Here is a 25932-nt window from a genome sequence, read left to right as displayed (position 1 = left end):
ATTATCAGTATTAATATGCCACATTTCAATAATGCTGAAAAATTTTATTTAATAGTACACACAGAATTATCTTTTCAGTGCATAATTTTTTTATCTTTTTGGGGAAGGTAAAAAAGTCATTGTATAGACTTTATTCAATTATTTTTTCCTAGTGCAGTCCTAATGGGAGTACCTTGATCACAGCGTGTTCCATATTTTCCTTTAACACAGGTTTCACAAGCAGTTCCAGTATATCCCTCTTCACACTGGCACACTCCAGTGCCATTAACCCCATCCATGCATACTCCATTGCCAAAACATGGATTTCCAGCTTTTCCAGGACAGGATAGACATTGCTGACCAAAGAATCCTGAACAACACTCTTTGGTCTAAAAAAAAGCATATGATTAGCAATTCCTAGAACATATTCTTTATTAACTCTTACTAAGCAATAAAGAGGTGTGTACAATTTTACAATTTTGTTTGTTTTGTTTATATGATATTTAGAAATATTGAGGATATATACACTACCGTTCAAAAGTTTGGGGTCACATTGAAATGTCCTTATTTTCGAAGGAAAAGCACTGTACTTTTCAATGAAGATAACTTTAAACTAGTCCTAACTTTAAAGAAATACACTCTATACATTGCTAATGTGGTAAATGACTATTCTAGCTGCAAATGTCTGGTTTTTGGTGCAATATCTACATAGGTGTATAGAGGCCCATTTCCAGCAACTATCACTCCAGTGTTCTAATGGTACAATGTGTTTGCTCATTGGCTCAGAAGGCTAATTGATGATTAGAAAACCCTTGTGCAATCATGTTCACACATCTGAAAGCAGTCTAGCTCGTTACAGAAGCTACAAAACTGACCTTCCTTTGAGCAGATTGTGTTTCTGGAGCATCACATTTGTGGGGTCAATTAAACGCTCAAAATGGCCAGAAAAAGAGAACTTTCATCTGAAACTCGACAGTCTATTCTTGTGCTTAGAAATGAAGGCTATTCCATGTGAGAAATTGCTAAGAAATTGAAGATTTCCTACAACAGTGTGTACTACTACCTTCAGAGGACAGCACAAACAGACTCTAACCAGAGTAGAAAAAGAAGTGGGAGGCCGCATTGCTCAACTAAGCAGGAAGATAAGCACATTAGAGTCTCTAGTTTGAGAAACAGACGCCTCACAGGTCCCCAACTGGCATCTTCATTAAATAATACCCGCAAAACACCAGTGTCAACATCTATAGTGAAGAGGCGGCTGCAGGATTTTGGGCTTCAGGGAAGAGTGGCAAAGAAAAAGCCATATCTGAGACTGGCCAATAAAAGGAAAAGATTAAGATGGGCAAAAGAACACAGACATTGGACAGAGGAAGACTGGAAAAAAGTGTTGTGGACGGATGAATCCAAGTTTGAGGTGTTTGGATCACAAAGAAGAACGTTTGTGAGACGCAGAACAAATGAAAAGATGCTAGAAGAATGCCTGACGCCATCTGTTAAGCATGGTGGAGGTAATGTGATAGTCTGGGGTTGCTTTGGTGCTGGTAAGGTGGGAGATTTGTACAGGGTAAAAGGGATTCTGAATAAGGAAGGCTATCACTCAATTTTGCAACGCCATGCCATACCCAGTGGACAGCGCTTGATTGGAGCCAATTTCATCCTACAACAGGACAATGACCCTAAACACACCTCCAAATTGTGCAAGAACTATTTACAGCAGAAGCAGGCAGCTGGTATTCTATCGGTAATGGAGTGGCCAGCGCAGTCACCAGATCTGAACCCCATTGAGCTGTTGTGGGAGCAGCTTGACCGTATGGTACGCCAGAAGTGCCCATCCAACCAATCCAACTTGTGGGAGCTGCTTCTAGAAGCGTGGGGTGCAATTTCTCCAGCTTACCTCAACAGATTAATAGCTAGAATGCCAAAGGTGTGCAATGCTGTAATTGCTGCAAAAGGAGGATTCTTTGACGAAAGCAAAGTTTGATGCAAAAACAATGTTATTTCAAATACAAATCATTTCTAACCTTGTCAATATCTTGACTCTATTTTCTATTCATTTCACAACGTATGGTGGTGAAGAAGTGTGACTTTTGATGGAAAACACAAAATTGTTTGGGTAACCCCAAATTTTTAAACGGTAGTGTATGTATGTATATATATATATATATATATGTGTAATAAACAGCTATACTTACAATGACAGTTTTAGCACAGTTGGACTGACATCCAATGAAGATGAATCTCTTCCCCAAGCTGTATTTTGTATATATGCATGCCTTTTTTGCACTGACCTAAAAAACAAACAAACAAAAAACAATGATGAAAAAGATCACAAAGCATCTGGGCTCATATGTGTATTGTAATGATCTGTCGATGAGCATTGACAATTTCAGACTCCTTACCATAGGCTGCATATTTTTGTCACAGACGGGGGATAGTGAGCAGTCACCACATTTACTCTACAAAAAAAATTATATCACATTGAATATCACTGAATATAACGAAAGAGATAGAGAAAAAAAATAAGAAAATGTTAAATCAAAATCTTTACAGGTTATTTGTTTTAAAATCTGTAGGGTTTTCACAGCTTTTGTGACATGGCCCAGCTCAAAAGAACAGTCCACCAAACACAGATCCTCTATGTTCTAACAAGTGCAGGACCCTCAGGGCCAGTGTATAACATAGGAATTAAAAGAGCACCAATGGAACTATCCCACAGCCCCCTGAGCCCCTGAACTAAACATAATGCAAAGTTATACTGCAAATTATGTAAGTTGTTTTTTTTTTGTGTTTCAATTCAGTGTAATATGTTGTGCATGTGTTCCTAGAAAATAGTAAGGAACTAAAAAACTATAGGCAGATTTAGCAAAGGCTAGTGTTTACATGCTAGTCTTAAGCAAACCTCCCCTAGAGTGAACTGGTATAAATTTATTAAGAGGCACAATTCTCTTAATACATGTTTTCATGTGTGGCTGTCTGTGTGTGTATATGGTAGCTAGGAGCTGGAGTAGATTTCAGCTACAATTGATGCCAGTTTTCTGGGGTACATTCTAATAGATCTAACACTCATTGGAGGCCATGCCCTTCTCATTTAATCCTGTCCCCTGACTTTTCATGCCAGAAAACAGACGCAAAGCCTTTATAAATTTCCCTCAAACAGAACCCTTAAAGCGACTCTGTACCCACAATCTGTCCCCCCCAAACCACTTGTACCTTCGGATAGCTGCTTTTAATCCAAGATCTGTTCTGGGGTCCGTTTGCAGGAGATGCAGTTATTGTCATAAAAACAACTTTTAATCCGGCAGCACTGTGTCTAATGGCCAGGGCTTACATTTGTATATGCATTAGGCTGGCACCACCTCTCCGTCCTTCCTCCCCACCCTCCTCATCATTAGGAATGATCCAGGAACATTTACTGCTGTTTGAGCTTTGCACAGGTGTATTAAAGATCCAGACCATGCTCATTATACACACAGCTGGGGAATAGGAAGCAATCTGCCTGGAGCATTCCTAATGATGAGGAGGGTGGGGAGGAAGGACAGAGAGGGTGTGCCAGCCTAATGCATATACAAATGTAAGCCCCGGCCGTTAGACACAGCGCTGCCGGATTAAAAGTTGTTTTTATGACAATAACTGCATCCCCTGCCGAACGGACCCCAGGACAGATCTTGGATTAAAAGCAGCTATCTGAAGGTACAAGTGGTTTGGGGGGGTCAGATTGTGGGTACAGAGTTGCTTTAAATGTTTTTCTTTTTTTTTTTAGAGCCGAAAGTGTATGGTTGGTTAGATTAGAATAGCTCTGTTGCATACTTTGGTATTTAGTATGTAATTTTCATTGTGACAGTGTAGCTGGAAACTTTCGTTGCCATGATATAAATTCATCCATTTTAATTTGTGCCAGGACCAAGACAGTTATTACGAGGTGACAATGAGCAGGTCCAGCTAGATACATAATTTCTTAAAATTTAGATTTGAAGGAAGCTTTAAATAGCTCATCGGTTACAGGGTAAAGTATGTAAACAAAGGATCCAGTGTCTGTTTTCATTTTGGAGAGAACAGAGAGCATTACTAATAGACAAATCCTGTATCTGGATTATATCTTTAGTCTGAGGCATAATGCTAATAATAAATGCTTCTTATGATATCAACACCAGCAGGAACTTTGCATTAATATCATCCAGTGATGGTGACAACCGCATCTCCTAAAATCCTTAAAGGGGAACCATCAGCAGGTTAGAGGAATCTAACCTGCTGATAGCCCCCTATAATACCAGGGACACTGAGGAGGAAGGTATATGTCTTACCTTCTTCCTCTGCTCCGAGGAATCAATGGAATGGGCAGGCTGGTGGATGCTGTGGGGGTGGGGCAGTGCTCCTAACAGTGTTCTCGGCAACAGATTACACCAACTAACAGCGTGGGATTGGCGCCGAGGAGGAAGGTACATACCTTCCTCCTCAGTTTCCCAGGCCCTATAGGGGGTTATCAGCAGGTTAGAGTCGTCTAACCTGCTGATAGTTCCCCTTTAAAACTGAAGCAGACAGTGCAGACAGGAATGTAGATCATCCAGTTGGCTAGTACCATATCAGGAACCTCTCCTACAAAGTAGGAACATTGCACAGTGCTGGGAAGAACATACAATGTGTACTACCTTACAGATAAAGATCTGTTTGTTTATATTAGATTTACATCTAAAGGTCTGCAGCAGTGTTCTCCAACCAGTGGCTTAGCAGCCAGATGTGGCCTATGACCCATGGCTATGTGGCTTGCCACAGCAGTCCTGGTCTACTTTGTTAGCAAGATGGTACCTAGGATATTAACAAAGTAACAAAAGCAAATTTCACATTATGGAGTGTATTAGTTATCATTACCAGAGCAACAGTGGTATCATTCAGGTCACATCTATTCTTCTGAATTTCCAAAACTTTCCCTATTCCATGGATGACTCCTTTGTCAGTTGCTGCATTGGTGTAGTTTACTGGAGCATCATTAACATAAAGCTGAGGGAGAAAAAGAATGGAGTCACATTGGAGTGACTAGTTAGCTCTTCTGACATGTGTGATGTAGAACATACTTGTATTCTCCATGAAATAACAATGCTGGTGCATTTTTAAAGAAAGTTACATAAAAAACTTGGATCAAGCAATTTCAGCTCTGTCTTCAGCACCATGGACAACACTAAACATGTCAAATAGCTGTGCATATCATGTTCCTGATTGTTGTTCAGGATTGAACACTTTAAGGAGCATTCACACGTAACGGATCTGCAGTGGATTTCTCGCTACGAATTCAAAGCGAGATCCCCTGCGGATCCCTGCCCTGCGCTTTTATGGGCAGACAAACTCGCAGCAGGATACACTACCGCTGTGAGTATGTCAGCAGCCCGCCCCGTTAACCCCCCCATCTGCCGGAGCGTATACATCACCTACTCCCCGCTCCGGCTTGCTTCGGAGCTCCTGGCATCTTCACGTCCCGCTGAGCCAATCAGTGTGCTGCCCCGCCGCAGCGCACTGATTGGCCAAGCGGGACGTGCCAGGAGCCCCAAAGCAAGCCGGAGCGGGGAGCAGGTGATGTTTACGCTCCGGAAAAACTTGCACTTGATCCAGTAAGATTGCTTTTAAGATTATGGCCATGTTCTGAGCATAAGATAAAATATGGGCCTCCTCACCCATTACTTGCTGTGGTATTCAGATATTTTATTGCCCTTTTCATTTCTAAAATAAAAGGGTGTCCTGAGACTTTTGATCCTGTGCTATTGTTTCTATTAGTGAGAAAATTGATGCAAATTTTCTTGTTGAGCTATCAGACTTTCAGACTCTAAGATATGTAAGTGCTAAGTGCTTGTACGTGTAACCTGTTTTACATAAAAAGGTTTACAAAATTCTTTAAAGAAACATTATCTGAGTCTGTACCTGGCCATCGTGCATAAAAAATCCAACTTGAAATGAAGTTCCCAGCATTGTTTTCCGATGCATGCCTTCAAGCATGTCATTCTTCATTAGCTTTTGTCCCAGTATAATATGATATTTTATTGTATCTTCATCCTGAATAAAATTATACTATACATTTCAGTACAGATGTTTTTATATGCATCCTATGCACATTCATTTAGGGTCAGTTCAGACGTACAGACTCGCAGCATAACCGCTGCGAGTATGTTGTGACAGTGAACTGCCAGAGTCTGTACATCTGAACTGACCCTAAAACAAGTGTATGTGCCTGAATCTTTACATGCAGTAATTGTGTACAGTAGGCTCAGACTGATCCTTATACTCTATGAAGCTTTATCCTGTCAGTCATATAGTAGTTACCTAATTAGACAGTTTTGGTAAATGCCCCTTCATGTGTAGATACATGCTTACATTTTTCTATACTTGGAACCTATAGTGCTGTTATATCAAGTCACTAGAAATAGGGTAATTATACATTGGGTTGTATGACAAGCACAAAGGGGGACATCTATCGCCCTTAGCGTAAGCCAGGGTGAAGGCGTACACCTGCTGTAACCCCACCACTCCCCCGATGAGCGGGAAATCATGGTGGAAATCGACACCAGGAGCAGGTGCAGTTTCGCTGTAAACAAGCGCAGGTCAGGCTGGATTCACAAAGATGATTTGGGGTGGTCTTCATAAATGTCCCCCTAAGTGTTCAAGATATAGGAATGCATTTAACAGAACACATTTACATATGTTGTGTGAAAATTACATAGCCAACAATTAACCTGTCATAAACAGCACTTCTACTTTTCAGATAGCACCAGAGAGACATAATTTGTAATCACATTTCCCATTAATTTATGTTTTCTATATCTATCGTCTGCACATTGTATCTTTCTTATTACTGTGTAAATGTGTTTATCTAGATGCTCTGTATCTGCTGTATGGAAAACTATTTGAATAGAAAACATATAGCTATCTGGTGCTATTACAGATGACTTAGCTTAGAAGGGATGGTGAAAAAATCCCAAACTGTAAAATGTACTTACCACATTGGCTGGGTATTTATTACGGATATAACTGTTGATAGCATCATTATGAGGTGCAAATACTGTATAGGAATCTTCAGATTCAATCAGTTTTGAAAGGCGATATTCCTACATAAAAAATATTAGCAATGTACTACACTATATTCCAACATGAGCCAGGTTATAGTAAAAATTATAATGAGTTTAGAAATAGGCAAAAGATCCATTTGAGTTGGGTACTCACAATGATATAGCCACGGAAGATGGAGTAATCCGGCATCTGATCAAGCCGGGTCATGAAGTCTGGTATCTGCCCAGCAGTAGGTGGATCAGGAGTCAATACCTAAAAAAAACATATTACTCATCATGATTTCAAGCTCTCTAAAAAAAATTTTTTAAAATCATTACAAACAGCATAAGACTATGCATAAAATGTATTTTTAGGTGAAATAACGGCCATTATTTTTAAGATAATAAACGTTGTTTTATAATGACAGCTGTATATAATGATGATTATTAAAGGCCGTCATTATCAAAATACAGCTGTTGTTTTACCTAACAAAGACTTAGAATGACCTCCGGAAAAAAGGAAAAGTTCACATTGTAAGGCTATGCTCACATATTGTTAAAATGATGGCAGTTTTTATTGGACTGCCTTTATTTAACAGCAAATAATGGCGGTAATTTCATAACAATGTCATTTATTATATGAATAACGGTCGTTGTTCCATAAGAGCAGCCATTATTGGCCATGAAATTGGCTATCCAATAAAAGTGGCTGTCATTTTGATGGTGTGTGAACATAGCCTAACTGTGCAGCCATTTATAAGCACAGGAATAAGCGACTTCACTACCATCGCACTATGTGGCTATAATTGTCTGCCAGCAGAAATGTTCCTTTTTTCAAGCATGAGATAGTATTTGGTTAACAATGGTAAAACAACAACAACTCTGCTTTGGTATTACATTCAAGGCTCTTTATATGGCTGCTGCACCAGCATCCACAGAATAATATATCATAAATCTGGAACTGCTGACAGGGGCGGGATTCAATTTAAGAGCAGCACATTAAAACACCAGTCTTAGGCCTTATGCGCACATTCAGTATTTTCTTTCCTTTAGTGCATTCGTATTTCCGTAAATCCATTTTTTAGAAACACAACTTACGGAATAAGAGATGCCAAAAGTTTACAATTCATAGAAAATAGCGGATCCCATTGATTTCTTCGAGAGAATCCACAACAAAATTTAGGTCTGCACTAGCACATGTCCTTTTTTCCAGCATTGGTTTGCGTCCTTGGCATTTACTGATCATTTGAATAGCCCAATGGACATCAATGTGCAGTAACTTGAGTACGAAAATACGGATCCGTAGATTACGAGATGTGAGAATAAGGCGTGAATAATGTCTTTTTAATGGTAATACTTTAGAAAAAATATATTTCCAGGTCTGTTGTTTTCAAATTTGCAAACTGCTTTAGGCTGGAAACGTTTATAGAAAACAACAGTAACAGTATGACATCCATGAAACATACATTACCATAAAAATAATCTAGAGATTTACCTTGTCAATAAGATGAACAACTCCATTTGTAGCTACTATATCACCAACAACAAAGTTGGCACCACCAATAGTAACATTCTGGAATAAAAGAAATAATTTCAATAAAAGCATTTAGTACACTAAGGAGCTTTTAAGTATTTCACATGAAATATTGACACCTAAAGGTAACTATTAAGCTGTAGTACTACATGAGCAGCCAAGTATTTGTTTGACTTATGAAATCTTGGAACTTACGCCATTTTCTTTAGAAAGTTTAAGAAGTTTACGATTTAGAGAGGCAGCCAATAAATCAGATGAGGATAAGTTCTTGATATCATCATAACTGTAGATACCTGACAAAATGTGATGCCTAAAAAAAAAAAACATGAACCATTCCGATTAACAAACTGTAAAAGATGTTGCAGAGAGGGCACAATTCACATTAGGCAAACTGTTACTGGATTGACTTTTCTTTTAGAGAATGATAAAATATGTCTGAATGTATCCTTTATGGGTATGTGCCATCTTTTTTTTTTTTTTAAGTTCTATTTCCTGCACAATTTCCAGTGAAATCCGCAGCAGATTAGGTATGTGTGAATGTACCCTAATCCTGTCTGTGATGATAAAAAGGAGAATACTACAAAGTGATATTATCAGGTTTGGTGCCCAGAGTGAAACTACAAGGATTTAGGATTTCTTTTATAGGCAAATGAACATGTACACAGTAATGCATTTTCAGTACTATAATAAATGGTATATTTACTTTTCTGTGCTGCAGACAAAAACATTACATTTCAATAAGTAAAAAAAAGTTAGGGTGACACAGATGCTGAAGATAATGACTGATATAAAAAAAGGTTCTGCTTACTTTACTAAGGTTGGTGCATTCTCTTTTCTCATCCAGTAATTCTTATCCTCCTTATTCATACTGTCAAATGCCCTTCGAGATGGAACAAGCAAAGTGACATTGCTAGGCTGAGAAATCAAGGATTTTATATCTGGATCCTGAAAATGAAGAGTTGGATAGTATGATTGTGGATAGTTGGGTGAATGTGACTTCTTTTCACATTCGGAAGTTTTTTGTCTATTGTATTATTATGTGTATTAAATTATCAAATATATCTTATATGTCAAATACTTAATGCTTCATATAGATGGTATGGAGGTTTCTTAAAATTTTATTGTTAAAAGGGCAATATTCTGCAAGCACTTTATAACTTTTTTCTAGCAGATCTATATGACCGATGTATGGAGGTACAGTATGGGTACTATTACACCAAGCAATTTTCCGACGACTAACGATTAACGATCTTAAACGACCGCTAAGGCAAACAACCTGAAATCGTTCGCCCAAATACACGAAATGATGATCGTTATTTATGATCGTTCTTGCGGTCGTTTAGTCGTCGCTATTGCGTACGTTTCAGCTGTGAATTCTTATTCCACCGAACGATATGCGAACGATGAGCGAACGATCAAATGATAAAAAAATAGGTCCGGATCCTATTAAATGATCAACGATTTCTCGTTGGTCGTTTAATCATTGCCTGCTATTACACGAAATGATTATCGTTCAAATCCGAACGATTTAACGATTTTTCGAACGATAATCGTTCCGTGTAATACCACCCTATGGGTCATGGCAAGCTCTGTACAGATCCATAGTATAGACATGAAGCTTTACAAAAACATTATCATACCAATATCTCTAACTTACATTTAGATATTTATAGAATTCTGAGGCTTCTGGAAGAGATGCAATCACCTAAGACCAAATATAAAACATGTTATGATGGGATGCATCAACATAATAAATGTTTTTTTCCCCCACTTATGTTTAAATGTCTTGTCCTTACAAATAGGTGAAAAAAGACACAGGATAAATAAATAAAAACTGATTAAATTGGCATATTAATACATATTTTAGATATTTTCTAGATCCTGTGATCAATTACAATCATAACTGCATCAATCTTACTTTGCTGTGATTTCTGCAGACTGAAGCCCTGTAGTGGATACATGAGTACTCACATCAGCTACACTTCCATAGCAGACTTTTCCATCACCTTGATACCCTTCCTTACACACACACTCCCAGAAACCAGATGCTACTTTTTGACACGTTGCCTATAAAAAAGAACAAAGGAATGAGCATTTATCTAATATTTCTCTATGTAGCTTGATGTACCGCATACAGTACATGAATACATGAGGATTAAATGTGGACGATTAACCATTGGGACTGTTTGTGAAACCTGAAGAACAGAACCAGAAGACTATTTGCAGTAATACATTTCACTGTGAAGCATGAATAGGTTTGTATAATACTAAAGCCAAATAACATCCACACGTAACATGATTTTGAGGGTAAGAAACCTACCAGAAAATGACACTTTTCAGTCTCTCCTAAGCATGAATTCACTGGCTCACACTGAATGCCATCACCTCGAAAGCCTTTCTTGCACTCACAGTCACTCTGCATGAAATGCAAAAACAACAAAGCAACATATTGCAGTTAGATATAGTACAATCGCCAGATAATCTTCTGCCGCCAAATCTTTATACTTTGCCACTTTCCTTGGCTGAAACCCTATCAGTTCCTTACCTGGCCTGGACCAATATATAAACAGTCAGCATCTGGATGGCATCCTCCTCTTTCAGCAAGAAGACAGTTATTAATCTCTGAGCAGTCTACTCCATCGCCCGTCCATCCTGCACGGCACACACACTTGAATCTTCCTGGTCCTATTGGTATACACTCAGCCTGTGGATACATGTCATTGTCTATGTCAGCGCATATGTCGGATTTGTAAATTACTTCTTTTTAAAAATCTTAAGCCTTCCAGTAGTTGCTATATGTTGTGCAGAAAGTGGTGGATTCTTCCCAGTCAGACATGGTGCTCTCTGCCGCCATCTGTCCATGACAGGAACTGTCCAGCGCAGGAGAGGTTTTCTATGGGCATTTGCTACTGTTCTGGACAGTTCCTGTGGCATCAAAGAGCACTGTGTCAGACTGGAAAAAATACACCACTTCCTGTAGGACATACAGCAGCTGATACGTACTGGAAGACTGGAGATTTTAAATGGAAGTAAATTTAGAAACAAATCTGTATAACTTTCCAGAGTTTCCCTTTAATGGACTGTGATAAAAAGTAATAGTAAAAGTAATAAGCACCACATTCATTTATTTGGGGGTGAGACTCACGTTAACATTGCAGGGGGATCTGTCTGAAACCAAACAGGCATTTGTTTCTCTGCAGTTTATCCCATCGCCTTCATATCCTAACTTACAAACACAGCTGAACAAAAAAGATAGAGATAATGTATTACTTAAAATATTGATGCACAGCCATGTGTAAAAATGCATGTGATATGTATTATATGTTATGTATTCTAACTCCTCACCACATCCACATTTCTGAATGCATTCAGTAAAAGTAAACATTTAACAGGAAACAATTTTTTTTATAGGTATAAATAGGTATTTAAAAAAAACGAAATTTTTTAATCCAATAATGTGTTTTATTAATATCAAAAGAAATGCAGTCATCAGTGCATACACTGTATAAGAAAACAGCCTAAATTCAACGTTTGATACAATTTTTAATACATTGGGGGGAAGGGGGATTCAATAAGACCGACATTTCCTATGCCAGTCTTAAAAATCCCTCCGCCAGTGCACAGGCTTACAGGATCTATGTACAGGTGCATGCAGTGATATTTCACAAAGATATTTTTTTGTGTAAATAGTAGTAAATGCGTATGGACATGGACACTGCCCGCCCATTCCCTGCCTCTCTGCAACAATTTGTGCAGAGGGCCAATATGTGCATAAACAAGTGGTTACACATAAATTATACAAATATTTGCCCTCTGTGCCACATAATGAACTTTGATTTTTTTTTATTTAGTCCTTGGTGTCTCCAATAAAATTCAGACAGCACCGATAAGTGATGGTATCACTTCTATTACATACTATCATGGTAGCATGTTTCATGACATATTAGATATTATGAAGGTTTAAAAGTGTATAAAAAAAACCCACACAAGATAAATTTTCCAGTTTTGAAATGTACACTTGCAGACTGGACTTACCAGACTCTCTGACTGACTGTATTATAATTACCTGGGCAAGCCATTGTTGTATACGCAGTCTGCATGAGCATGGCAGAATGTAACAAGTGGTCCGCATGGAGCAGTCCTCCTATCACAGAACTGTCCTGTAAATCCAGGTTTACAGGATCCACTCAGGCAGCTGCCATCACTGTCTATATGGTTATTGCATCTTCCATGGACACATCCACATTCTAAGGCAGAATTACATTAAATTAGTATACTGATTGTAAATTTGACAGCCTTTCCCATAAACCTTCATTTGCAGAATAAACATTTAGAACATCAATATGTCTGACCAACACAATTATAAAAGTATTTCTGGTGGTGTTCTTTTATTCATTGCATGCATTTTTATAGTCTTAGGGTATGTGCACACTACGGAAAATGCACAGAGACTTCAAGCGGATTCCGACGCAATGCCTCTACCTGAAGGTCCGCCTGTCCCATAGACTCGATGATATTCACCAGCGAATTGACATGTACACTTGAAGTCTCTGCGCGTATTCCATAGTGTGCACACTATAGTCTTGGCAATTTCTGGAGGTAGTGTAAAACCTGTAGAGTGTAGCATGTAATCCAACCAGAATAGATTTGATTGGTCTGTCATAAAGAGGACTTGTGATCAATTCAAAAATAATAATATATCATGTTTAGGAAAGATGGGGGAGGGGGATTATAAAGCTCCTAAACACACACCCTTAGCCTAAAGTTCACACCCATTCATCTGAGAATTCAATCAAAAGTCCATATGCCAATCATTCATAGAGTGGTAAGTACAATTAAATGCAATGTGCCTTTTAACAATCTTTTTGTATACCAAGCACCATGAGGTGCTTAATTGAGCATTGAGCTTGGTCGAGCACACCGATGCATGCTCGCTCAACTCTAATTGGGACATCAAATGTCCCAAAAACACACCCTTCTGTTACCATTGAATTCCAATGAACTATGTTAGCTCACATTTACTTTAAGTTTACTTCCGTTATTGACTTCTTTTGAGCTGTTTACGTCAAAAATGGTCAATTTTTGGGCACATTTTGGCGCATATTTTAGGATGTAAACATCTGCTTTGCAAATAACCTCTCAATTTTTCCTCTACAACCAAAAGAATGTAAAAAGAATCTAGAAAAAGAGTTAGCACAAAAAAAAAAAAAAGGTAAAAACAATCCAAATGGCATATAACGGAATGAACGTTGAGATTTTTGGCTAAAAATACATACCAAAACACCCCCAAAAAAAGCCTGTGTGCACACAAAGCCTGTCTGCAGCAACTCTTAAATGCATATGGGTTCCAGATGTATTTTACATACAGTACACCTAAGATAATATATTTATTGGCTCATACTTTTGTCACAGCGAGGTCCATATCTGTCTGTATCCAAACAACGTTCGCAGTTAGAGCCAGTAAATGCTTCATCACAGACACATGTCCCATTGCCTGTCATTCCATCCATACACTGAAGAATAAAAAACAACAAACAGATGATGACAGCAAACTGTTGAAAGGCATTGTCAGTGACTAGGTAAATAAAGTATCACACGTCTTTTAAGATAGTAGTCAATTCTTATTAAATATAAGGTATTGTATTTTTAGATTAATATATTTTTAAAAGAGGAATCTGGAGCTCTTTAGAAACTGGTTAGAGGTTCCCCAGAAGACACCAACAGCAGGAAATGGCATGGATTCTGTGGTTCTAATGGGGAAAAAAATGGGTAAGAGTTTGAAAACCACATTTGTTCTGATACAAGGGTTTTAACAAGGTGAGGGATGTGACCATTTTCTTTTAATAACCAAAAAGGTGTCTTGCAGCCCCAAAACTACTAAAAAGTTCAACTGTAAAAACATGTATACTGCATGGCAACTCGATACAAGACATAATATGAGGCATAGATTTGTGGACATAATATTGGTGGAAGTGTCAGTCTTGTACTAAGATATATCAAATGAATTGTTTTTTAAATAAATATACTACATATGTATTATACATATATGTTTTAGAATCATATTCCTCAACAGTTTATGTAGATATATTCTACATAAAAGTCCTGAATATCTTTGACTACTGTATAATATCATGATGCCTTGATTTGTGCAAAATTGAGGTAAAAAAGCTGCGATTTTTTGCAACTCATGGCAGAAATATAGCCAGGAGACAGTATACCACTGAAAGTAAAAGTCTTTTTGGGTGGCCATGGGCCCCCAGGAGCTCAGGGCCCCGGGCTACCGCCCGAAAAAGGACCTATTGTAATCCGCTACTGTCTGAGGTACAACACAAAAAGGGTGAATCTGCTCTTTGTCCATGGTGTATGCCAGGGGTGCATTTTGATAAATGTCCTCCTAAAAGTTTTAATAGGCTAATGCAATAGGGCATTAATATTTTATTTATCAGATTATTATACAGTGTCTGTTGTGATGCTGATTTTTCTCAGCAATAATGCAAAGAATTATGGGAGATTAAGTAAGGCAAGGTTTTGCAGCTTTTCAGTGTTTTGCTGAAACATTTGATGGCATGCTTTCCACTTACCGCACCATTTCCTGAGCATGGGAAAGTAAAGCCACCAGGACAAGGTCGGCATTCAAGGCCATAAAATCCTTTGCAGCATTTGGGCACCTGCAAAACAATTATAAGCAACCTTTGAGTTACAATTGCACAAAGCCATTCTTTTAATGCATTGTTGTTGTTTTTTTTTATGGACAATTAAGTACATTTATGGGGACAAGGTAGATGGATACTTAAGTTTAAAACAAGACTTACCGCAACAGTGACGTTACAGTATCTTGAGCACCCTCCCACTGTATAGTCACTACTCATAACAGATTTGTGGTAGGTACATTGGTGTGTAAAGAGAGACTAAAAAACAAATGAAACCCATGTTATGGCTAGTGACAGTCTGTGAAAATATTCCAATACATTGATTAAGACATTTAGGTTCTTACTGTTTCTGAGGTTCCTGACGGACATTTACTGAAGAGGACCATAGTACAGGAAACACAGGAGCCCTAAGGGAAAAATACAGCTTTTAACTGTTTTCAGTGCATAACTGAATCACTGAACAAAAGTTTTTATAAAAAAAATAAAAGTTGAGAAAAACAAGGTACAGTAACATTGCATTATTGCAATACATAATAATTCACTGGTTTACGGCAATAAAATGGGTATTTTTACAAGACCCAAAGCAGGAAACCCACTTGGGAACTTCCTCTCATTAAAAATTTAGTATGTTAACTACAAATATTCAGTGTCAACAATATACACAATTCTGGTTCTATTGACATGACCTATTGTGTAAAGGGTATGCCTCATACAGTGACCACGTTCCGTCCTGACATGCCATATACTGCATTACCCTCTGTTATTCACACTAGTCCACGAATCATTTATAGAATGTATTGATAATCCACTCACAGGTTTTATCTCATGCTTCGTTTCATCACATCTATGTGGCAGAATGGGCAGTATAGAAGGTGGTATGAGAACACCATCCAGAGTATAAATACGGCCATTCTTTGCTGCAACATCAGCTTCCTCAACCTCTTCACCATTGACAAGAATTTGTCCCTTTAATAGAAAGCAACAAAAAAAGCTTGTCTGTTAATCAATGCTATATAGTATTTTCTTTTGTAAAACATTGATTATGACAAACTTTAACAAAGCATTTGACATCTGTACGATAAACTTTTGAAAGTGAATCTGAGACCCCCTAACCGCTTACGAAGCTGGTGGCACTGTTGAATAAATATCAGTTAAAACATTCAGAAAACCTTTGTTGCCTATGCCTGTGTTTTTATTTTAATAAAAAATCTTTATTGTTTATGTGAAAAGTGTCATAGAGACGGAGCCTATTATTCCCTGAGCCCTAGCACTGCTACTCCTCACTGTGTTGTAAGCACAGTGTAAGTTGCTGATTATACAAGCGATGGGCATAGGTAAGGCAAAACAGTGCTAGGGCATAGAGAATGATAGGTCCTACCTCTTTGACACTTTTCAGAGCTCAAATATGAAAATAAATTAAAATAAAAACATTGACACAGGCGACAAAGCTATGTTCTGAATGCTTTTTTGATATCTACAAAAACATAGTTGATTCACTTTCATCGACCATTCTATGACAAAATGAATTGCCAACATTCTAGTAAAAAATTCTAGGCCTACATTCTATGCCAACATTCTATACAGCATTATATGCTAACATTTCATGTCCACAATTTATGTCAACATTCTGTGGAAGGAAACACTCTATGTCAACATTCTATACCAACATTTAATGACAACATTCCATGTCATTCTAAGCCAAAATTGAATGTTAACATTCTAAGCCAGGGTAGGGAGCCTTTTTCTGTTGAGGGCCATTTATAAAATCTTTTGAGGGCCATATACTAAATGGTCATTGCTTATGGCGTAGTGCAGGTTGGCAGTACCCAGGGCAAGGCAAAGTATTACCCTCCCCCTGATGCCCTTAGCATTGTTGCTAACTCTTCAGCGGTGCCCTGGTAGCTGTAGTTAACCCCCTCATTGATGTCCTGGAAACTGTAGTTAACCCCCTATTCATACCCTTGGTAACAGTGGTTAACCCCCCCCCCCCCCGAAGTGGTACTCTGGTAGTTAACCCCCCAGTGGGGTGCCCTGGTAGCTGTAGTTAACACTATCCCCCTTTGACAGTGGTGCTCTTGGAAGCTGTAGTTAACCTGCTAGTAGTGCCCTGGTAGCTGTAGTTAACACCCTCCCCTTCCCCAGTGGTGCTCTGGTAGCTGTGGTTAACCTCCCAAGTGGTGCCCTGGTACTTAGTACCAAATAAAAACAATAAACATTCTACTTTCCTCCGCTCCAGCACTGGCCTGGTCTTTTAGTCTGTGCCGGGGCAGCACGCGTCTTCAGGCGGTGCATGATGAGATGTTGTCATCATGCACCACCCTCAGGAGGAAAAAGACATGCCCTGATCTGGCTTATAGGAGCTGGCAGACACCGCATCCACCAGCCGCTGCAATAATTTATGATAAGCACATCGCCGCTGGACACAGGAGAGTGCTGTAAGTGTGGCACACAAGTCCGCGGGCTGCATCAGGAGATATCGGGGGCCGAAGGTTTCCCACCCCTGTTCTAACTCAACATTCTATGTCAACATTCTATACGATTTTCAGAGTCAACATTCTAAACCTACCTAGTCTGCAAGCAAAATCTAACACCAAAAATATCGCTGACAGAAGGATATAGAGAAATTCATTAGGTAGCTGAGCAGACTTGTATGGAAGTAAGTATCACTTTTTTTTATCATTTTCATTTTCTGAACTTGGTACGGGGGAGGGTAAAAAGTTTCTGGCTTTGCCCCCTTCTAGTTAGAATTTTAAAAAATTATGTAATTCCATATAAAAGTTTCTTAAAGAGGTTGGCCACTTTATAGTAAAATAGGTCAGTACAAAGTATTAGTAAGTGTGCTCCCTGGAATTACTGACAGAAGCTCCCTGTGTACCTCATAGAGCTAAAATCAGACTCCCCTCCTCCAGGCTGTGCTGCCCTGCTCTGTTTTGTTTCATGTGGCTGACATGGAGGAGCATGTGACCAGGCCCTGTCCCCTGTGTCCTCCATAGACATATACAGGCTCAGTGGTGGACACTGGGGGGGGGGGGGGGGGCAGGGCTTGGTCACATGCTTCTTCATGTCAGAAATCTTATGGACCAAAACACCACAGAGCAGGGCAGCACAGCCTGGAGGAGGGGAGTCTGATATTAGCTCTATGAGGTACACAGAGAGCTGCTGTCAGTATATACAGAGAGTACAGTAACTAATACTGTACACTGAGCAATTTTACTATAAAGTGGCCAACCCCTTTAAGTGAACGTGCAAAAATTAGATGTTAATGATTCTTATTACTATGTTTAATTTAAGGTTGAATTGATAAGTTTGTTGCGGGGTCTGTTGAGGTTGTAGAACACCCAGGGGTTTAGCTTCATTATCAAATTCATTTCTCAATTCCAACTTAAAGGGGGCAAAGTAAGGAATTTCTCAGCCCCCTCGTAATGATGGGATCCATGGGGTAATGAAGCCCCATTTCTAACTGTGCAATGGTGGCCAGAGGTTACTTGTTATACTTCTTGAGTGGAATCCTGAAAACTGAGTTACTGACCTCTATAGATCATAAAATAATAATTTAATCTACAGTATTTTATCTGTATTTCCATTATGGCAAGAGACAGTCAGAGAACACTGCTGAAAGAAAAAGCAACGCTTTATCATATGTACCATAACATCTTACAGGTAGTAGAACATATCTAATACTTACATTGCTTGTTGTCTGAAACTGGATTAACTGATTTGCCATACTCATAATTTGAGTAGAAGAGATAATATTTGCCACATCCAGCTGTAGAAAACAACAAAAGGTATGATACAAGTAATATAACCACAGAACACAATGTTTACCATTTGAACACAGACTAGCCTTAATTATGTATTCATTCATTCTGAACCATCTTCTGCATACAGTCACAGCAACCACCCTAATAAAGCCATGTTCCATCTACCATCTTACTATTTTACAGAATAACTAACAGTGACCATAGTAATTGTGTCTATTTTATAGCAATGTGGCCACCAATGTGGGAAGTAGTTCACATAGTTAGAAAAGCTTGAGGATATGCATAAATTTGGGCTAGAATGGTAACGACACAGCAGCATGGTGAAAGATATAATAAGTTACACTTACCTGAGCAGATGAAACAATGTGGTACCTCAACAGCTCGAGAAGTTTCCTAGAGCCCTGTGTACATATACAATGCAACCAATAACACATTACTTTCTAAAAGCCATTGGGACTATGAATGCATGAAACAATTGTCTACATTTGTCTACAATTGTCTACATTGAAGTAGTACTAGTACTACTGTCTATTCAATTGTCTACATTAAAGTAGTACTGAAAATGTCTTTTTTAGACATTCTGTCAAAGAACAGTCAAATACTGTCTGGGCCTATGTTGTCCTAGGATTTCAAAAAATGAAACCACTTCCTCTCATTATGTCATATATGCCTAACATGGGACTAAGCAATTCGGTTTTATTGCATTTGCTGGTACAATCTGATATTGAGGCCATCTTATCAGACAAGGTCGTGCAATGTAAAGACAATGTAGAAAGCATCTGCACCTCTTTGGATAACAGGTAGTCCAGTGTTCCATTATCCATTTCAGACAGAGCAGCATTGTTGGGTACAAAGACTGTGTAGGGTCCATCCTTTTCTAGATCTGGGCCAAGGTTACATTTCTGTTCAACATAACACACGTGATATAAAAGACTGCAATATTCCAATGCCATGGTTGATAACAAAACACTTAAAAAGATATATAAAAAAAAAAGCCTACCTCCAGCAGAAACCTGAAACGATTGTATCTGCCATTGTCTTGTAGTATTTCCATGATTGTCTCCTAAAAATAAAGTTAACGCATTTTTACCACAATAAAAAGTGACAGTGACATGGTGACAGCTCAATGCTCAGACCTCACTAATTGACACAGTGGATGACTGCTTTTGAATTACTACAGAATAACAGTGAGATCATCACTTAACACTAAATATTGCACTAACACTATCCCCCTTTGACAGTGGTGCTCTTGGAAGCTGTAGTTAAGCTGCTAGTGGTGCCCTGGTAGCTGTAGTTAACACCCTCCCCTTCCCCAGTGGTGCTATTACATCAACAGATTATCTGACAGATTTTTTGAGCCAAAGCCAGGCACAGACTATAAACAGAGAACAGGCAATAAAGGAAAGACTGAGATTTCTCCTCTTTTCAAATCCATTCCTGGTTTTGGCTTAAAAAAAAACCTTTCAGATAATCTGTTTGTGTAATAGGGCCCTTAGTCTGTGTAGGGATCCCACTCCACAGTCCTTACAATGTTAGCAAACAAAAGTTTGGAGAATCAACCGTGGAGATATGGAATGGCAGTGTGGGGGGCAAACAAGCAAGTTTTCCCTTTAAAAGTTTTACTGTGATTTTAAAAAAACTTTTGACATGTTCCACATGTCAAAAGTTTTGATCAGTTGAGGTCGGGTGCTCGGACCTTTACCATTTCCTTTATACTGTATAATGTGGGTTATGGCTTCTCATTTTGCCTACCAGTGATTTCCATCTTGGTGCACAAGACAAGCTCCATAAGTTTATGGATTAGTCTCATGCAGTGAGACGGAGATCGGAGCACTCAGAACCCAACAAAAACTATGTCCCTGTGTTATGAAAAGGTTGACAAATCTGGGCCTATGAGCTTACAAATTATTGATGACTTACTTTGGTGTTGCCTTCCAGAGTTGGTTCCACAAAATCCATTGCCTTGTCTATGATATGCAGGATTCCATTGGAGGCAATTATATTTTTTTGTAGAATTTTTCCTCGCTTCTTACTTCCACGAATCCTTATTTTCAACTCATTATCCTACAGATTAAAGTAAATTGTAAATTCCATTCTGATTGAAGAATTACAATCTATGTTGACTCAATAGAGTTTATAATAGTAACCACCTAAACTCTGAAACATTGTTAATAGAGACGAGCGAACCTCGAGCATGCTCGAGTCCATCCGAACCCGAACTTTTGGCATTTGATTAGCGGTGGCTGCTGAAGTTGGATAAAGCCCTAAGGCTATGTGGAAAACATGGATATAGTCATTGGCTGTATCCATGTTTTCCAGACAACCTTAGAGCTTTATCCAACTTCAGCAGCCACCGATAATCAAATGCCGAATGATCGGCTTCGGATGGACTCGAGCATGCTCGAGGTGGGCTCATCTCTAATTGTTAACTTTGTCTTACGCTATTAAGAGTACAGATTCCAAGCATATAAATCATCTCACCGTGTCACCGGCTATTATTTCCCCTGATTTTCCAGTCAGTGTATAAATTAAATCTGTGCTGTTAAAATCTTCAGCATTCAGCTGGCCGGCTATCATATGAAGCTTGATAAAGTACAAAATATTTTCCTTACTTGATTTGAGATTCTTTATCTAAAATTAAAAAGAAATGTCTTATTTACCCATACCATACTCAATATACAGCTATAAATAGAGTTATGCACAGTCCTGGCCAAAAGCTTTAGACTAATAAAAAATTTTGGTTTTCACAGTTTCCTTCAAAGTTTATAGATCTTTTAGTCAGATGTTTTTATGGTATACTGACATACAATTCTAAGGATTTCATAAGTTTCTAAACTTTTATTGACAAATGCATTAAATGTATGCAGAGACTCACTACAGTGTTCACCCTTCTTTTTTGAAAGAATGTTGCAATTTTCTCTGGTTTACTGGACATCCGTTTCTTTGCTAAGTCCTGCCTGATGAGAACCCATTTTTGCATGATGAGAGCCTGCAGTGTATCATCATCAAATTCCAAACTTTTGTTTGTCCATCCGCTTTTGAGGATTGACCACAGATTCTCAATGTGATTGTTCCTATGATCTTTACTAAGATTGTTTACTTTTTCTGATCCCAGCAAAAGAAGGATGGTTAGTGAATATTTAGCAAACATATAGTAAATGGTTATCAAATGACTAACAATGATTTTATGGTTAGCTTAAAAGATGCGATCAACGACACACTCAAATGATTTTTCCATTGTTGCCTGCAATTAGGGATGGTCCAAACCGAGTTCGGTTCGGGTTCGTACGAACCCTCGGTAATGATTCCCGCTGTCTGCCCGCTTCGTGGAGTGGGTGGATACAGCGGGAGGACCGCCTGGAAAACTGGGATACAGCCATAGCCTTAGGCTGTATCCCAGTTTTCCAGGCGGTCCTCCCGCTGTATCCACCCGCTCCACGGAGCGGGCAGACAGCGGGAATCTGATACCGAGTGTTCGGGTTCATACGAACCCGAACCTCGGCAGGTTCGGACCATCCCTACCTGCAAACATATAGAAAGATTATCGTTTAAATGTGAGCGATATAAGAATTTTCCACACGATAATCGTCCCATGTAATAGGGTCCTAAGACAATTATTTTGGCCTTCAATCAACATGAGTAATATCAGGGGCTCTTTCCATTAAAGAGGGGTCCCCATCCTTGTCTGTGTGGGTATGTGAGGCCAATTTTAGATTATTTTGTGATCATTAAAAAATATTTTTTTACTATATACTCATAGTAATTTGTCACTTAAACTTCATATTCCTGCTCTCTCTTTCTGGTATAGCTATTTGTGACAATTAAGATATACCTCCTTAAAAACAGTGTAAAGAAGACAAATTGAGCTAAGTAGTTTATTTCACAAATTGTCTCCTACCCAAAATCAATCTAATATATTAATATACTTACATCTTTTGCTTTGATGCCTTTGTTTATAGGAACTAGAACAGTGAATGGCCCCAGAGAAGACAGTGGCCAAGAATACTCCTCTTTGGGAAAAAGAAACAGATAATGTTTTAGTGGTTTTTATAAGAGGAAATGACATAAATAGTACAAAGGAAGGGTATAGTGTAAAGTATTGAGGTTGGAGTTGGGTCAGGGCCAACTTCCTACCTCCATTCATTCCTCCCAGGACAGGAATGAATGTAGCTATCCAATGGTACAAGCGATTGGGGGGTGGCAAGTGGATACTAATTTGCTTAAGGCAGGGTTCACACTACGTAAAAAACAGGGCCATATTTCATAACAACGGCCGTATTTGCGTAAACAACGGCAGTTATTTTGCCAATAACAGACGTTGTTTGCGCAAATACAGCCATTGTTATGAAATACAGCCGTGTTTTTACGCAGTGTGAACATAGCCTTGAAGCGGTTTTCCAGGATGAAATTATTCATGGACTATTCTTTCACATAACAAATAAAAATAAGCACTTACCAAACAAGCTTATCGCAGTGGAAAGTTTTCCCTGCCACTGTCCTGGTTTACTGTTAATTTCTCTCATACGTTCCAATATATTTCCATAGCACACTTTCCCGTCACCGGTATAACCTTTCTGGCATACACATCTGTCAAACATGGTTGGTGTTATTAAATAGGATCATGAAGACATTATGTATATATACAAGAAAATAAACACTTACTCTATTCGCCCAGGAGCAACAGTGGTGCAGTTGGCATATGTGCTGCATGTATTTTTTGTTGCACACACATCTATAAGCTGACACCCAATTCCTGGCTGAAAGTTACTGTATCCTTCTTCACAGTCACAATGAGACTGGAACAAAAAAATAAAAATCAAGAATGTTCATTACAACAGGTATTACACTGTTATTAATGCAGTTAACACATTTATGCCATAGTATGGATGTGTCTTCTGTTATGTTAACACTTGTAAGATTACATTTAAATGTATGGCAACTGGTGAAATACATGAGAGGGCACATGCTGCCAGAGCTACTTACAGCAGCTTTTTTTTTGTCTCAAAGGCCAAAAATGCTATTAGGGCATAGAGTAAAGTTAGGACGTGACCTCTTCTATGTCAGGATTGTGCTTTTATGCAATGCATGCCTGGTTAGTAGTTGCTGGCATGTCATACTACATTTTCATTGTAGTGACAAAGCAGAGGAAATGTGAGGTCAACTGCGGCTTCCCCTGGCAATATAGCAGCTGTTCTCCAAGGGTTATAGATCTACATAAACAGGGGTTTTCTTAAAGGTGCATTCTCATCTGAGCTTTTTATCCTCCATTCCTTGTGGGATGATTGTATCCCCATTCTTAGAATTAGTGAGGGTCCAGATAGTCAAACCCCCACCATTCAGCTTGTTATCCCCTATCCTGGTATATGGCGTATGGGGTAGGGGGCTGTACTCTGATACTCCCTCAGGACTATATATATATATATATATATATATATATATATATATATATATATATATATATATAATGTTGTGACATTTCTCTCTATTGACTATTTATTTCCACTGCTATAATGTAACAACACCTTAGTGCACTATTTACACAGCCACTGTAGGAAGGAAGAGTTTGTCTCTAACAATATCCAATTCTCTGTGCAAACATGACTGTGTTCTGGATTTATTATAGTTTTTCACAGTTTTGTTAAATCTTTAGACTATCTATTCTAATACGTTTAGATGTTTCGCCATCGAGAGGGTACATGAACCAATTAGGGGTGGTGATTGGAGGAAGAAACTACTTAGGAAGGAAGCCGAGTGGATTTTTAAATTGGGCACATGGACACCTCACGGGCTGAACATTAGGAGTGATTTGATGTTGTTATACTGATGGCTTCTACTATATATCGGTTTATGGAAAAATTTTTTAGTAAGGCATCATTTTCCTTATCTCTTCATCCTTCCTATGTCTGTAACAACATCCTCTCTTTGTTTGCAATATACTATCTATATTATATGTGCAACCTCTTATTATTGGTATTTTAGTATATGCCCCCATATCACTATTTTTATTTTGTTCAGTGGGGGGGGCATCTTTCCGGCGGTGGAACGCAATTTGCGCTCCACCGGGCGGATATGTTATACAGCAGATGCGTTCCACTCTGGAACGCATCGCCAAAGTATTTCTAACTATCCTCACATATATTTAGGCTAACCAGCCATACACATTGTTGGGGGTGTGGGGAACAAATCTAGTGGTCTTTTATGCATGTCACTCCATTTGTAAATCCTTAGACATTAGTACTGCGTTTTGCCGGCGGTGGAACGCATGTTGCGTTCCACCGGGCGGATGTGACGCAGGAGGCCATTAGACTGTGCTGCCATTCGCCGGCGGTGGAACGCAGTTTGCGTTCCACCGGGCGGATGTGATGCAGGAGACCATATCCGGATCACCTGCTTTTAAGCCAGAGCTATGGACATCTACTCTAGATGCTGGCTAGGCAGGTGCCGGTGTAAGCTATCTCTCCTGCTACCATGGTCCCGGAGGTGAGTAAGAGGGCAGTTCTTGCCCCCAACCCTTCTCCATGTGCAACATGTTTGCTGCTGATTGAGACTTTTGTTTTCTCTGTATTTGGTTTCCGTTATTACCTAGACAGATTATTGTATCTATATTATTATTCATGTTATTACAGGGCTCTGATGCTCTCTGGTGACCTTTTTCCTCTCTTTCCGCTTTGGGATGAAAATGTTTTCCCCTAGATTTTGCGGTCACAGGTATTCCGTTGTTTTCTCTTGTCTTATATAAGATATATGTACAGTTGTATTTGCTACTTTTGGTAAAGGTTGCGATGGAATCCAACACTAATCAGATTAATTGATCCGGATATTTTTCTGGAGTATAATGTGTATTTTTCATGCATTTAGGTTAGTGTACTGGACACAGGATGGTTACATGGATTATTATACGGGGTACAAGATAGTTAGCCGTCTTTAGTTCATTGAGGTTCCAATCCATGATATATAGGCATCTGGCCCTGTGTGTCTGT

At 38.8% G+C, this 25932-nt stretch overlaps 1 protein-coding gene across 1 annotated transcript in view; it reads right to left on the bottom strand.

Moving 5' to 3' along the window:
* Window positions 1–25932, bottom strand: part of STAB2 (stabilin 2) — a 102335-nt gene that overhangs the window by 46217 nt on the left and 30186 nt on the right. Inside the window, exons 9-38 of the mRNA XM_069973525.1 lie at window positions 23615–23748; window positions 23409–23539; window positions 22883–22962; window positions 21434–21583; window positions 20873–21016; window positions 19953–20015; window positions 19738–19854; window positions 19300–19353; window positions 18877–18957; window positions 16005–16157; window positions 15536–15598; window positions 15354–15449; window positions 15123–15209; window positions 13943–14054; window positions 12608–12788; window positions 11687–11780; window positions 11087–11245; window positions 10862–10957; window positions 10513–10608; window positions 10199–10246; window positions 9350–9486; window positions 8737–8851; window positions 8503–8580; window positions 7183–7281; window positions 6960–7067; window positions 5887–6018; window positions 4846–4974; window positions 2379–2435; window positions 2172–2267; window positions 173–368 (exon numbers count right to left, since the gene is read on the bottom strand). Of these exons, the coding sequence (XP_069829626.1) occupies window positions 173–368; window positions 2172–2267; window positions 2379–2435; window positions 4846–4974; window positions 5887–6018; window positions 6960–7067; window positions 7183–7281; window positions 8503–8580; window positions 8737–8851; window positions 9350–9486; window positions 10199–10246; window positions 10513–10608; window positions 10862–10957; window positions 11087–11245; window positions 11687–11780; window positions 12608–12788; window positions 13943–14054; window positions 15123–15209; window positions 15354–15449; window positions 15536–15598; window positions 16005–16157; window positions 18877–18957; window positions 19300–19353; window positions 19738–19854; window positions 19953–20015; window positions 20873–21016; window positions 21434–21583; window positions 22883–22962; window positions 23409–23539; window positions 23615–23748 (3286 nt within the window). The remainder of the gene's footprint in view (window positions 1–172; window positions 369–2171; window positions 2268–2378; window positions 2436–4845; window positions 4975–5886; window positions 6019–6959; window positions 7068–7182; window positions 7282–8502; window positions 8581–8736; window positions 8852–9349; window positions 9487–10198; window positions 10247–10512; window positions 10609–10861; window positions 10958–11086; window positions 11246–11686; window positions 11781–12607; window positions 12789–13942; window positions 14055–15122; window positions 15210–15353; window positions 15450–15535; window positions 15599–16004; window positions 16158–18876; window positions 18958–19299; window positions 19354–19737; window positions 19855–19952; window positions 20016–20872; window positions 21017–21433; window positions 21584–22882; window positions 22963–23408; window positions 23540–23614; window positions 23749–25932) is intronic.

The sequence above is a fragment of the Dendropsophus ebraccatus genome, chromosome 1 (genome assembly GCF_027789765.1).
Source record: "Dendropsophus ebraccatus isolate aDenEbr1 chromosome 1, aDenEbr1.pat, whole genome shotgun sequence".
NCBI classification, from domain to species: Eukaryota; Metazoa; Chordata; class Amphibia; order Anura; family Hylidae; genus Dendropsophus; species Dendropsophus ebraccatus.
The sequence above is the reverse complement of the archived record's forward strand: the minus strand, read 5'-3'. Positions and strand labels throughout refer to the sequence as shown.